Source organism: Mus caroli, chromosome 16 (assembly GCF_900094665.2).
Source record: "Mus caroli chromosome 16, CAROLI_EIJ_v1.1, whole genome shotgun sequence".
Classification (NCBI taxonomy): Eukaryota; Metazoa; Chordata; class Mammalia; order Rodentia; family Muridae; genus Mus; species Mus caroli.
In genome coordinates, this window is record NC_034585.1 from 90,762,306 (window position 1) to 90,777,496 (window position 15,191).

Below are 15,191 nucleotides of genomic sequence, written 5' to 3' on the forward strand. Positions count from 1 at the left end.
CACACTACACTCCAAACGCGTGTGCGTGTGTGCGTGTGCGCACGAACACACACGTATGCACAGTGCACAAGCAAAAGCCAGGTACAGCGCACAGCCTGTAACTCTGGCACTAGGAAGCAGGGCTAGCGGGATCCTGGAGATTTTGCTGGCCAAACCAGTCCAGACAAATTGGCAAGCTCAGGTTCAGTAGAAACCCTGTCTCAAAATAAGGTAGAGATGGATAGAGGAAGGCACCCAGTATTGATCTCTGGTCTCTTCCCCCCCCCCACTGCACCCCCCAAACACAAGTGCAGAAATCTTTTTTTAAATTTTTTTTTCGAGACAGGGTTTCTCTGTATAGCCCTGGATATCCTGGAACTCACTTTGTAGACCAGGCTGGCCTTGAACTCAGAAATCCGCATGCCTTTGCCTCCTGAGTGCTGGGATTAAAGGCTTGTGCCACCATGCCCGGCGAGTGCAGAAATCTTAAGGCAAAGACGGCTAATACGTGACAGTCACTATGGGTGGTTACGCATTAGTGAATCTAGGAGGAGGTCAGTTGGAGGCTTGCAGAGTTAAGCTGCAGAAACACATGGCGGAGGTAAGCCACCACCAAGATACAGGACCAGTGGGCAAGGTCCAGGGCTGTGTCTGGAGGGCTGGGTGGACAGGTGGACATAATTTGAGAGGAATGTGTCAAGTGATGGGCATCTGCAGGGCTTCTGTCATATCCTGATGGGCAGCCAGTGGATGGAGGGCAGATGTCCTTTGTTTGTGGGGTTCTACTGACTGATGTACCCCTCATTATGGTGAGGCTTTTGTGCCCTTGAGTGGTCTCCTAATTGATGTTCTCAGGCATGGCTTAATGACCTGATTTTATTGTGCCCATTCTCATGTGCTCCTCACCTATAGTTTATCTGTGCGAGTGAGTGATCACTCTCTGTGATGGACATGCTTAACTTTTCCTTAGTAAAGTGGAGTCACCCAGAATGAGCCACAGTAATGCCACTGGGCTACACATCGTGGAGTGGCCTAGAGCAGAGAACATTCTGAACTCCATGCTCAGCAACAACAACTCAGACCCCCCAGGATAGGTCCCCCAAGCACCTCTGCCTATTACTTTGAGCAGAGTCTCTCCCTGAAACCAGCAAGCCCCAGAAATTCTCTTGCCCCTGCCTCCTTCAGAGCTGAGGTCATAGGTGTGCATAGGGCTCCTAGTCTGATCTGAACCTGTCTTCAAGACTGTACTGCAAATGCTCTGAGCTGCAGAGCCATCTCTCCAGGTGAAGTGTTTTGTCTAAGCACTACAAATTCTTTATTATTTTTCTTTATATAAAAATACTATTCTTTGGGGCTGGAGAAATGGCTCAGCACTGACTGCTCATCCAGAGGTCCTGAGTTCAATTCCCAGCAACCACATGGTGGCTCACAACCATCTGTAATGGATCTGATGTCCTCTTCTGGTGTGTCTGAAGACAGTTACAGTGTACTCATATAAATAAAGCTTTACAAAAATACTATTCTTTGACAATTTCATATATATATATATATATATATATATATACACATATATGTACATACACATATAACACACACATATAACACACACATATATAACACACATATACATATATAACATACATACATATATTATATACACATATATACATATACCTATAATATACATACATATATAATATATACACATATACATATATAATATACACATATACATATATAATACATACACACATATATATAACACTCATAATACACATGTATACATATACAAGATACACACATATATAACATAGCACATACATACATAACATATACACATATACCTATAATATACATACATATACAATATATACACATATACATATATAATATACATACATAATATACACACATATATTTTGACCATCATATTCATCCCATTCTACTCTCATATATTTCCCTTCTTTTATTTATTTATTTTTATTACTAATTTTCAAGTCAGGGTCTTGCTATAGATCCTAGGTGGTCCTTGCCTTGAATTCTCCTGTCTCAGCTTCTTGAGTGCTGGGATTACAAGAGCATCTATCATGCCTGACTATGTTTTTTGATCATTTTTGGCCAGTAAGAACTGGTTCTGCAAGGTGACAGTTTCTCTGGTATGACTTCTTTAAGATGTCCTGTTACTCTTTGAACCAGTGGACATTAGAGGTGTCCACTGTTCTCAGTCCCATTGGAAATATTTAGATTTTAAAATAAAATATGTCGTGAAGTCATACTTCCATTTCAGATCAAAATCAGGACTGTGGCCTTTTATTTCACCTTCTCTTACTTGTGCTTTTTATTTTTACCACACCCCTAGAGCCCTGTTCTGAAGGGCACCAGCATTTTTCACAGTGTATTCAAAGTCACTGTGAAGCACCGTGCCCCTCCTCTCTGCCCCCGCATCCCCTATCTCCCCCACCCCACACACAATGTCACTTCTGAAACCATTCATATTTGTGTGTGAAGTCATTCCATCCTTAGCAGGTGACTGGTTAGAGTTAACTGAAATTTCTGTGCTAAGTCACCTGGAGTGGCTTTTCCCCATGACCTTATACCATCAGTAGAATGCATAGTTGGTTCTTTTTAAAATTTCAGTGACTTTTCGGGATTTTTTTTTATACTCAGTCCTGCTGTATGACGATGCACTACAGTTCTGTGGCCCCAGATGTGGTCTTGCAGCCATCCCTTCTGCTCTGTCTTCTGCACATTGCTATCGTGTGTGTGTGTGTGTGTGTGTGTGTGTGTTGGCACAGTCTCACTAAATAGCCCAGATGGCTTACATCTTCCTATCTAGCTCAGCTGTGGCCTTGAACCCACTACCCTCCTGCTTCTGCCTTCCGTGTGCCGAGAGACTGTTAGCTGCCATAACCGGCCGTTTTCTTCTGTAAATATTAACCACCATAGCGTTGGTTCTACATCCTTCTCTAAGGTGGTCACAGTGTGTACAGAGACTCCGCCTCCTTTTCACTCACCACTTCTCTGGCTCTATTCAGAGGACCGAGTTCAGTGCCCAACACCTACGTCAGGCAGCTTACAACCACTTATAACTCCAGATCCGGGGTACCTGACACCTGCAGCCTCCATGGGCACTGCATTCACGGGCACATATACACGTGCGTATGCACACACACAATTGAAATGAACAAAACCAAATCTTTAAAATCCTTTGTTATAATACTGGCACAGAGTAATGTAGAGATTAGTACGATTCACTATTTTATGACATTTCCACACACTGGCCACTCATACCTGTTCTTCCAGTCCCTCCCTTCCTCCCTCCCTCTTCTCTTCTCGTCCCTCACAGTCCCCCCTCCTCATCTCTCCCCTTACGTACAAGAGTAAACACACGCAGCACTTGCCATCCTTGTCTGGGTCACTTGGCCTTCCATGCTGCCCTCCAGTTCTCTCTGGGATGCAAATGATAGGATTCCACTCATTTTTACAGCTGAGTGGCCCTCTGTGTGAGTACACATGACACAGATGGATGACCCTCATGTGCATATGCATGTCCTTTGTATGTTGACTTCATGTTCTTTGACATGTATCAGGAGTGCTGAACCTGGGTCACATAGTTGTGTAATTTTAGCCTTTGGAGAAGCTGTCTTATGGCTTCGCATGGTGGCTCACTAACTCCCACTCCCACCGGGGGCCTTTTCCTTCCACATCTTTAGCAGAATTTCCTGTGGAAACAGCCGTTCTAACTGGGGTGAGTGGAACCCTGTGGTAGTTTGGATATAACTCTTTCACCTCTTTTACCTTTCTCTCTCTCTCTCTCTCTCTCTCTCTTTTCTCTCTCTCTCTCCTCTTTCTTTTTTTCTTTCTTTCTCCCAGTTTTACAAGACAGAGTCTCTGTAGACCAGGTTGGCTTCTAACACAGAAATCTAAATCTGTCTACCTCTGCCTCCTGAGTGCTGGCATAAAAGGCATATGCCATCACCACATGGCCTATTTTTGTGTTCGTTTGTGTGTGTGTATGTGTTGTATGTGTGTATGTGATGTATGTTTGTACATATGCATGTGAAGGTCAGAGGACCACTTGGGGGAGTTGGTTTTCTCCTTTGGCCATGTGGGTCCCAGGGTTATAACTTGGGGTATGAGGCTTGGCAGCCCTATTATTTTCTGAGACAGTCCCTCATAGCCTAGGCTAGTCTCAAAATTGCTCTACAGGCCTCAAAACTGTCCACGGATGACTGCCAACTACTGCTCCCCGTCTCCAGCACACCCAGATGATGTGCAAGTCAGACTGTTTGTGTGTATCTGTTAGGTTTGACTCTTCAGCCCATGCACACCGTGCAGACGCAACAGGTCTGGATGACATCTCAAGTCACAAGTGAGACCTTGAATAAGTTATGGGCTATTGAAGTGTATTCTGACTGTTACAGCGCTTTGACCTCTCAGTTTAGAACGTACTCTGAGTTGCAGTACAATGCTGTCAGGACATGCTGCTGTTTACTGCCGTGAAATAACAATGAAAACACGCAGTCTTATGAAGACTGAGTTTTTCTAGTCAATGCACAGTGGCCAGGCTGTTCAGTCTCTGCTAACTATATAGATCCTGCATCTGCTCATAACGATCTGAAGAAACAACCTGGAGACATCGTATGTGTAAGTGACTTGGTCTTTGAGACAGATTGTCTTGGGGGAGATACCTTAAGCTTCTGCTGCAGCTGTCTCACTTCTGCCTGCAGAGTCTTTGTTGCTGTTTGAGCTGCTAACGTCTTCCGATTTTCTTTGGCCAGCTGTCGACTGTAGGACCGATTGTTCAGCCGCAGCTGTTTTTCCAAGTTCTGAAAACAGTATATATTTCAACTATTCCATAGCCAGTGTGTTGTCAAGAAAATTGACTGTGATGAAACAAGCTACATTTATGATAAAATGAAACATTGGCCAAAAAGTCCCAGATTTCAAGTCTAGAGAATAAATATATCTTTCCAGCCCAGTGCCGCAATGTTCTTTACAAACCCTGGACACTGATAACAGATATTCAAATGCATCCTGAAAACCCAGCAAGTACAACCAGGGTATATATAACAGTGGGGCCAAAATACGTTGCTCTGCTGTCTTTGCAGATGGTAAATCTTCTGGCTCCTTTCCCTAGAGGAAGGGCCTAGCCTTGGGACAGACCATGAGGACAGGGGTCCCTAGAGAGCAGACAGGAAGGCTGTAATGGGTTTCATGCCACCCTCCACAGTGGTGGACCATAAGATGGGAGAACAGACATGCTGGGTGGGCCTACCAGACACATCAGTACCCAGTGCTGACTTAGGTGTAGCAGAGTGACAGGGGCTACTGGTACTGTTGGTGCCTACCACTTATTCTATGGAAGACAATTTTCTGGATAGTAGAGGATTTTCCCTGCAGAATTGTGTTAGTTTACTGGCCATTCCACTAGGCTGCTCCCAGGGACCTAGCAGGGGCTTATGTCATCTTCTGCCATCAGGTGCTTCAGGTGTGGCTGCGTGTAAAAGGCCTGCCCCACCACTCCAGCTCTCTCTCTGTTCTCAAGTGTTCCTGCCAGTCTCTCTCCTTCTTTCTGTCCTTCTCTGTCCCTCTTCTCTGCCCTCATGGCTCTGCTCTTGTCTGTCTGTCTGTCTGTCTGCCTGTCTACATGTCCACTACCCTTGTCTGCATGTCTGCCTCTACCCCTTCTCCAGGTCCCCACCCCCTCTTTTCCCCCAAATGAACTACCTTGTACCAGATCTGTTCCATAGTGTAATTTCTCAGGGGACCCCTTGGGACCCCTTGGTGTGGCCCCCAGGTACCCCCTCAGCGCACTATATTTCATAACAAATAGTATGAAAATGCAGGCAAAACCATCAAATACTTATCAGAAAATATTTGTTATCATCAAGTATCAGAGAATTAAACAGTCCATTTGTATTTATGTCCATGAGGATCATGTAAAACAGGCAGGACCCTGTGTGATTAGTGCCTGCTCCCTCATAGTCTCTTTTAGTGAAATCTCCCAGCTTTGGACAACCAGAGTCTGTTGGGAAAATCTATCCATCTCTCTTCAGATACTTTAGTTCCATTCTTTCCCTTCCCCTTCCTTCTCTTCTCTGCTCCCTCCCCACGTGTCCCTCCCCCTTTTCTTCTCTACTTTCCCCTCCTCCTCTCCCTGTCTGCCCCTCTTCCTTTCTTCTCCCACTTCTCCCTTCCCCCTCCTTCTCTCCCCTCTTCCCTCTCCCCTCCTCCCCCACCTCTGTTCTCCTCCCTTTCCTTTCCTTTTTTTTTTTCTTCCCAGGGAAACATTATTTTTAAATAACTAAAAGTGTGGAAACAAGTCTAATCTGTCAGACTGAGGAGAGACAATACAAGCAAAGGGGCTGGACAGGCAGACAGACACAATACTCTGGCAAGAGGAGATGGCCTTTTTGTAGGAGCTGAAAGCAGGTGTTCATTTCAAAGGGAGATTCTCACAACACACTGTAGACCTCTGGCTCCTAGGACATGCCCATGTGGCCATCCAACCAGCTGCTTCCAGACAGGCTGGAGAGCTCTCCTGCCCACTCCAGTGCAGGCTCCCAGCTCTGACATGTGTGCTCCTCCTTCCAGCCCCCTCCCCGGACTCTCTACTAGACACAGTTACTTGCTGTGGCGAGCTGGGTCACAGCCCATGGCTGATTGCTCTCTTACCAATACTGGAACTTCTGAGACACAAACCTGTATTTTTTTATCATTTACTTCCATTTTGGCTGTAAGTTCGCTCAACCTGTCAGTCAGTTCTTCTCTCTCTGCAAGGTTTTTGTCTTCTGAGAGTCTCTGCAGGGCTTGCAAGACGTCTTTGGTCCTCAGTAACTCGCCGTCAGTTTCTCGGAGTTTCCTGGACACAGTGCGCTCCTTCTCCTGGGATTTCCGGAGGAGCTGTCGAAGGCTCTTCACCTCATTCTGGTGCTTGGCTGTGATTTGAGGTAGGTTGTTCTGGGAGTTCACGTATTTCCCTATGGCTTTCAGGTGTCTAAGCTGAAGCTGCTTCAGAAATTGGTTTTCTATGGCAGAGGCTTCCAGCTTCCGATGTACGTCCGCCAGCTCGTTCTTCAGCTCTTTGATCTTATGAAGCCTGGCTGACAGTATCCGATGTGTCATGGTGTCTCTTCTCTTGGCAACTGTTTGAATTTGAGAACTGATCAACGAAGCATTCCAGAATTGCTTTTTCTCAGCTGGGATGTCCTTCTGGCCTGAGTGAGCAGACAGCGCAGGTTGTTACCAGCAGTGCACAGAGAGAGGCATGTAAATATGCACATGTTAGTGACCCCCAACACACACACACACACAAATGCCATGAAACGGAGAGGCCATGCCTGCTGCTGGTAGGCACTCTACACACAGCTGTCTCACAGACACTGACTGCTCTTCAGTCTAGTTGCATCTATTTCATGTCTGGAGAGTTAAGTCTTCCAAGGTTACAGAGCCATGAAGTAACACAGAATGGATTAAAAAACGACTTCTTTTTGAAGTCTAAAGCCTGCGTTTAGATATCTGCTATAAAAGTTACTCGGAAAATCATGCCAGGTGTGGAGGCACATTCCTGTATCCTAACATCGGGGAAGGAGAAGCAGAGGACTAGGAGTTCAAGGATAGCCTGGACTAAATGAGACCCTGTTTCAAACATAACAGAACACTAGTGTGGCTTGAATATGCTTGGCCCATAGGAAGTGGCACTATTGGAGGTGTGGCCTTGCCGGGGAAAGTGTGTCATTGTGTAGGTGGGCTTTGAGGTCTCTTAGGCTTGAATTCTGCCCAGTGTGGAATCAGTTTCCCTCTGGCTGCCTTCTGATTAAGATGCAGAACTCTCAGCCTTTCCAGCACCGTGTCTGCCTCTATGATGCCATGCTTCCCGCCATGATGATAGTGGACTGAACCTCTGAAAGTGTAAAACAGCCCCTGTTTTCTTTCCTTCCTTCCTTCCTTCCTTCCTTCCTTCCTTCCTTCCTTCCTTCCTTCCTTCCTTCCTTTCTTTCTTTCTTTCTTTCTTTCTTTCTTTCTTTCTTTTTCTTTCTTAGACTTGCCTTGGTCATGGTGTCTCTTTGCAGCAATGAAATGCTAACACACACATCAGTTATATTAAAACCATTGTTCTGGATAGTTTTATGTCATCTTGACAGAAGCTAAAGTCAGTTTTGAGAGGAGTGAACCTCAAATAAGGAAATGCCTTCAGTTGGGCGCTGAAGGCAGAAGCCTTTAATCCTAGCACTCTGGAGGCAGAGACAGGTGTATTTCTATGAGTTCAAGGCCAGCCTGGTCTACAAATGGAGTTTTAGGTTAGCCAGGGTTGTTACACAGTGCAATCTTGTCTCAAAAAAATAAGAAAACAACACAGAAGGCCACAAGGAAAAGGCTAACAGCCTCTGGGTGATTTTGGTTTTGAACGATTGTCAACATTCTTTCCAGACTTGCGAGACTGTCTTCTTGGGGTCAAGACAAGGCATTTCATTGGCAGTTCAAACTTTGATTCTTTAGCTGAGACCAATGGCAAAAAGCTGGTGGAACCAAGTATTGAGTACTTGTACTGAGTACCTGTGATGAGCACCTGTTAACTAAAACAGAACTCTCCCTACCAGCAGGCTTGGGGAGGGGGTGTCAGCTCTGTGGGGATGAAGCTACAGTTTCTTGTTATGGTTTCCTTAATTCTTCTGTTTCCAATGCCTTTCAAGATCTCCCCCATGCATATTCAGGAGCACACACTGGTAACTGACTGTGGCCAGTGCTGCGGCCTGGCTGGGAAGCCTGGCTTCTTACCTCTAGGCTGGGGGAGTTTACCAGCGTTGTACTTCCTTTTCTCCTTCGCCTTTGCCAGAGGCAAAGACTGGTGTCTGCTGACGGCCGTCTCCGAGCACTCGGAGAGAAAATCTTCTGAGTAGTCATAGTGAGAAGTCAGGCTTGTGCAGGAGCACTGAGACCTGCTGTAATCCACGCTCCCATTGGAAGCCTGGCTATTCTGGGACTGGCCACCAGCACCAGGGCTATGCTTGCCTTCTGCAGACTTCTTGTTGCTTCCTAGTGCCAGACGGGGGAAATGCTCGTTTGTGTGTGCTTCTGTTGTATCAGCCAAAGACATAGTCCACAACCTAATAAAACAAATGCATGCTTTGGCTTATGGTTGTTGGCATTAACATGAGTTTACCCTACTTTCTTTACTATAATGGGTAATTAAGACTGTGAAACAGAGACCCACCTACGTCTGCCTCCCAAGGGCTGGGATTAAAGGCTGGGCTATCATGCCCACCTCTAAACAATACATTCTTAAAAAGCATTTTCTCGAACAGTCTCAGTTTGGTTTTATATTATTTCTACATAAAATATAGGACCTTTGGGGTCAAATTTTGATAATATTTACAGGAAATATAAAAAGTATATCAGATAAAAATACAGGCAACTTTTTTGATATATTCTTATTTTATGTATATGAGTGATTGCCCTTGTATGTGCACCACATGTGTGCAGTGCTTGTGGAGGCCAGGAGAGGGCGCCAGATCATCTGAAACTGGAGTTACAGACTTATGATCTGCCATGTGGATGCTGGGAACCCAACCCAGGCCCTCTGCAAGAGCAGCAAGCGCTTTCACCTGCTGAGCCATTGTCCCTTTTAAAGGCACAGCCCTGGCTGGCCACAACTTAAACACAATTTATTCCTTTGTTCTGAAGGGATCTGGAACTCAGCCCAGCCTTATTTTAAAAAATAATTTATTTTATATTTATTTATTAATGGGGTGGAGGTGCACATATGCAGAGGTCAGTGGTCAACTCACCAGAGCGAGTTCATCTGGGCATCGTCAGGTTGTCAGGTTTGGCTGCAAGTTTCTTTATCTACCAAAGCTGCTATCTCTGTCTGGGCTGACCTCAATCTCTAATTCTCCTGCCTCAGCTTTCCCAGCACTAGGATCACAGGCATGCTGCCATGCTCAGGTAGGTCTTTGGTTTATTAGGGTCTGTTGAGTAACCTCAGAGGTGGACTCGATGTCATTCAAGGAAGAAATGTTTGGGTTCTGTTGGTGTGTGTGAGCTATCTGAAAAGGACGGCATAGGAAGTGACAGGTAAGAGGAACCCCTGGTGAATATTCTCAGCACAACTGAGCTGGGAGGGAGAGGCTCAACACTTCCTCATGAGGCTTTTGCATTAGGAAGGACCATGTTCTGGGAAGCTCTTGCAGAGTAGCCTGCCTACCTCATCAGTAGAAGGAGACAAACCAGTCCATCTCAGATGCCTTTGAAAGCATGGCTTTTTCATTCAGCTCTCGGTTCTGTTTTATCAAGAAAGCAAAAGAGGCATTAGCTGGTGTAAGGTCCTTTGAAGCAGCAGCAACACAACACTTTCTCCTGGGGAAGTTGAGTGCCCCGAGTTGCTCTCTGTCTTTTGCTGTGTGTGCTTAAGGCTCTAAGCCTTCTCCTTGGCTGATGGGACATACTGTGCAATTCATACGTCCCACTAAGAATCTTGGCCATATGACCTGACTAGCAAGACTAGCGTTTCGCTTAACTGCTACCTTTATGACGTACAAACCGCGCCTGCAGCAATGATCCCTCCTGCACAGAGGAGGCTCCGACAGGTCAGAAGCGAGGTGACTACCCTGGCTTTCCAGTTCGTGCCTGGGTCCTTTTCTGGCTTCACAATGTGGATAGCTAGTAGAACTTAACACAGTCCCAGCACAAAGAGCTCTCTCTTCGGGCACAGTCTTCTGGGTAGCAGTGGACAGGATTCCAGGCAAAGGTCCTGCTTTGAGAACCGTTGCCTCTGGATTAAGAACCCCAGATATCAGGGCTGAAGAGATGACTAAGAGGTTACAAGGGTTGGTTGTTCTTCCAGAGGGCCAGTACCCACGCTGAAACTCTCAACGGTCTGTAACTCAAGTTCCAGGGGACCTGACATCCTTCCCTTGCCTCCATGAACACCCAGGCATACATGTGGTGCATAGGCAAACATGCGGGCAAGACACCCATGCACATGAAAAAAAAAAAAAGGGAGTCTCAGGCATTGGTGCAGGACACCCTGGAGGGCGAAAAACACTCTGTGGCCCCACCCCCAGCCCGACCCCAGTCCCCGCTTGGCCTTGTTGCCAATAGCTGCACAGCCCAGCCCCTAACTTCTTGCCTCAATGGTGGCTGCTCACCCCGGCCTTGCATTTTGCCAGTTGTCCCTGCTGGTCCCTTCAGATGAAGCTCCTCTCTGACCGGGCATGGTGTCCTGTGCTTGCAGCTGCCTCCTCCCCGCAGGAAGCCGAGGCAGAAAGACTGCTCTGAGCTTAAGGCTAATAGGGGTTTCATAGTGATATCTAGACTGGCCTGGTGTACAGAGTGTCTGTCTGTCTGCCTGCCTGCCCTCCTTCTTCTTAGAGAAGAAAAAGTTCCCCTAATTTACACCCCTCTTTAAAGAGGCTCTGCGCTTGGGACACAGCTCAGTGGCCTTGAGCCCATGAGCACATGCTTAGCTAGCATTCGAGAGCCCCGCAGTTCTGTGAAGGGAAACAAGTCTTTGCAACTAATACTGTTACACAAAGGACTCATTCAACAGAGTTTATCTTCTAACATTTTTTACTTTTAAAGAAAGTTTCATGTGCACAATCTTTTTGTGTGTATTTAGGGTGGGGGCTCAGAAGACTATGTTTAGGAGTCAGTTCTGTCCTTCCACAGTGGGTTCTGGGAACCAAATTCAGGCTTGAACAGTGAGTTTTAAGACTAAGTCCGGTGTTGCACAGGCTGGCCTTCAGGTATGTAGCTGATGATGACCCTTCACTGTGATGATCGCCTCGTGTCTCTCTCCTAGTGCTGGGATTCTGGTGAGCAACAGTATGCTTGGTTGAAAGTCCTTTTCATGCTTCTCTCACAGAGGGCCTGGCAAGCCAGGTAACTGCAGGCAGTGCTAGAGCAACGTAGAACAGATTGTATTCAAGAAGACAGACCTGGAGCTGCATGTGGCTGTCTGTACAAGGAGACAAACACCAGCAGTTCCATAGTTCCATTGTGTGTGTGTGTGTCTGTGTATGTGTGTGTGTGAGTGAAGATGTCTATAAAAACACAGTGTTCCAAACATCAACAGAGACTAGCTTCTCTCCTGGAAGAGGGATTCGAGGGATTCTAGGACAAACAGGGACTGTCAAGGGCACTGCTGGTACCAGGAGAGGTGGCTGGAAAATTCCCTCTGCACTGAAAAAGTCTTGAAGACAGAAACTCTGTCTTGTCCCTGCATATCTCAGGCCTAGCGGGCTGCTGTCATAACCAACACTTTACAGCCTTGAACCATGGCTACTGTCCCTGCCCCTTTCGCTTTGTATACATTAGCTTACCTAATCAGGAGGTGGTTCTGTGAGGCGATTATTATCCACGCTGCTCTATAGTTTAGGAAGTGAGGGCTCGGAATGGACACCTGAGTTTTAGACCCAGGTCTGTTTGCTCAAGAGTTCTTTTCAGTCTAACACAATGCTTGGTCTAAAACATACCTAATTTTGAAGTATATATTCAATAGGCCAACTTTGGCCTACTAAAACTACATGTTTTTATGAAAAAAGGCAACTGTTTGGAATGCAGTTAAAAAGTTGGCTAATGTGGTGGCAGGCCTTTAACACTTGGGAGGCAGAGGCAGGCGGATCTCTGACCTGAGGCCAGCCTGGTCCACACAGCCAATTCTAGGCTCCATCTCAAAAATTTATGAGGTAGTATATGTGTATGTGGTGCCTTTATGTGTGGTGTATGTAGTGTGTATGAGTGTAGTATGTGTGGGATGGAAGTGCACGTGTGGGTCGTCTGCTTGACTACTCACTGCCCCTTCAGCCTTCCACAAGGCTGAAGAGAGAGCTTTCTCTCTTCAGCCCATGGTTCCAGCACTGGTTTTTGTTTGTTTGTGTTTTTTTGAGACAGGGTTTCTCTATGTAGCCAAAGCTGTCCTGGAACTCTCTGTGTATACCAGGCTGGCCTGGAATTTACAATGATCCACCTGCCTCTGTCTCTCGAGAGCTGGACTTGAAACCACGTGCTGCCATGCCTGGCACTGTTTTGTGAAAGCACGTTTTGCACAGAATTTTCACTTGTGTCAAAACTCAGCTCTTCACACTGACTACTGCTCTACTGACCAGTGCACATCCACACTGTAAGCTTTATCTTGTAGTAAGCCATGTTAACCCTCCAACTCTCATCTTCATTTTCAAGGCTATCCTGCCTATATTGTCCTTTGAGTTTCCATATGCGTTTCTAATTAGTCAATGTCTGGTAGATTGTGCACAATCTCTGGGTAAATCCCCGAGCCTTCCACCACTGAGAACTCAATCCATGTGCACTGTGCATCTCTATTTAGGTTGTCTTGGGTTTCTTTTGCCACCGTTCCACAGTTTCCAGTCTGAAAGAGTCTTTAGAGTTCTGTTAGCAGGTTCACGCCAAGTTTCTCACTTTTTCACAGAACAAGCATGGCTGCCGTGGCTAGTACCATCCTTCAGCTTTAGTTCCTGCAGCTCTGTCAGTGAGCAGGCTGCTGCTGAGCATGCACTGACCTTGCCTTGCGCAGCCTAAGTTCACTCACTGTTTTAGTGTCTTCTGGTTCTTGTCATACTTAAACAAACAAACAAAACTGCATTTATTGGTGTGTGGGTTTCCCCTGCATGTATGAGTGCCACCTGAGTACGGAGCTCACACAGGTCAGCATAGGGCATCGCATCTCAAAGGAGTGGAGTTACACACGGTTGTGAGCTGACATGTGGGTGCTGGGACCTGAACCCAGGTTCTCTGCAAGAGCACCTGCTCTGAACCACTGAGCTCTCTCTTTAGTCCTCTGCCACCCTAGCCTCTTAAACCATCTCCGTGGATGACTGTGTAGTCGGTGCATCAAGAAAGTTGAATTATTTCATTGTGTGGATGGTTATGCCTTTTTCTTGCTTGGTTGCACTGGGCAGAACCTCTGAGGATGGAGAGGCTGGATGTCCTTGTCTTGTTTTGCATTTTAGGAGGAAATCTTCAGTCTCTCACATTTTATATCAGCTCTCTCTCTCTCTCTCTCTCTCTCTCTCTCTCTCTCTCTCTCTCAACAGATGTCCTTTGTCAGGTTGCGGATGGATGTGGAACTGAGGAGACTGCTAGTGAAAAGTGGAAACTCGGCAGAGGGAGAGCAGGGAGAGCAGGGAGAGCGAAGGCGTGGATGGCACAGTGGAGTGGTACCAACTTACCTGGTTGGCATGAGGCTCAGGCTCAGTCCCCACTCAGCAGACAGGGATGGTGTCAGGAGTGAGGGTCATGCGTGGGCCATGCTGTAGGCCTGGAGATTCCACCTGAAAAAGCTCTTCTTCCTTAGGCTGTGGCAGTGGCGTCCCACTCTAAGGAGAGGAGAGCAGCACCGTCTCCCTCTCTCCACAGACTTAGTTCTGTCTTTTGAGCTCAGTCTGAGCTGGGCCTGAGGTAGGACAGGATGATAAGGTCTGCCCAGAACACCAGGAGTGTTGCAGATTAATCCACCCACATGCCAACAGTGTCATGAGATATTTTCTTCCTCTTCCATTTATTGAGACAGGGTTTCTCTGTGTAACACTGCCCTGGCTGTCCTGGACTTGGTTTATAGACTAGGCTGACCTTGAACACACAGAGTTCAAGAACTCCCTGCCTCTGCCTACCGAGTAATGGGATTAAAGGCATGCACCACCATACATGGCTGCTAAACATATTTTTGATGGTAAGTTTATGTGACCATAACCCTGTTGTTGGTTGGAAGAGCAGTACCTGTACTTAGCATAAATTATACCCATCAAAGCAATGGAACATTAGTATTCTGAAGTTCTCCCTTTGTTGCTGAATATGGCTGTTTGGGTTCACCTGTGCTGCAAGACAGGGCTGAAACCCTCCATGGGCAGGGTAACTCGGCAAGAGCAGGCTTTGACGCTGGCATGTCAAGTGTAGGCAGAGATGATGTCTCCAAGGCCTGCTGCACAGAATCAAGTGCTCTCTGCAGTTTTCAGTTTTGCAGTTCAAGTTTCATCCTTGATCTGTTACGAATTAATTGATGGCTAATATTAGGAGTGTGTTCTGATTAATCTGTTCTAGAGTATCTGTGAGCTAACATGAGTAGGCTGCATTTCATGGTTCCCCAAAAATACTTATGCTGTTTTCACATGTGAATTTCTCTTTCCTTTCTTTCTTTCTTTCTTTCTTTCTTTCTTTCTTTCTTTCTTTCTTTCTTTCTTTCTTTCTTTCTTTCT

At 46.3% G+C, this 15,191-nt stretch overlaps 1 protein-coding gene across 3 annotated transcripts in view; it reads right to left on the minus strand.

Annotated features, from left to right (window-relative positions):
* The window catches only part of Lca5l (lebercilin LCA5 like), a 33,286-nt gene that overhangs the window by 10,170 nt on the left and 7,925 nt on the right, over window positions 1-15,191 (minus strand). For all 3 annotated transcript variants that reach the window (XM_021184701.2, XM_021184702.2, XM_021184700.2), the window contains 4 exons: window positions 10,187-10,262; window positions 8,761-9,089; window positions 6,685-7,199; window positions 4,671-4,808 (listed from right to left, as the gene is read on the minus strand). In XM_021184701.2, coding sequence (XP_021040360.1) covers window positions 4,671-4,808; window positions 6,685-7,199; window positions 8,761-9,089; window positions 10,187-10,191 — 987 coding nt within the window. In that variant the 5' untranslated portion in view covers window positions 10,192-10,262. The remainder of the gene's footprint in view (window positions 1-4,670; window positions 4,809-6,684; window positions 7,200-8,760; window positions 9,090-10,186; window positions 10,263-15,191) is intronic.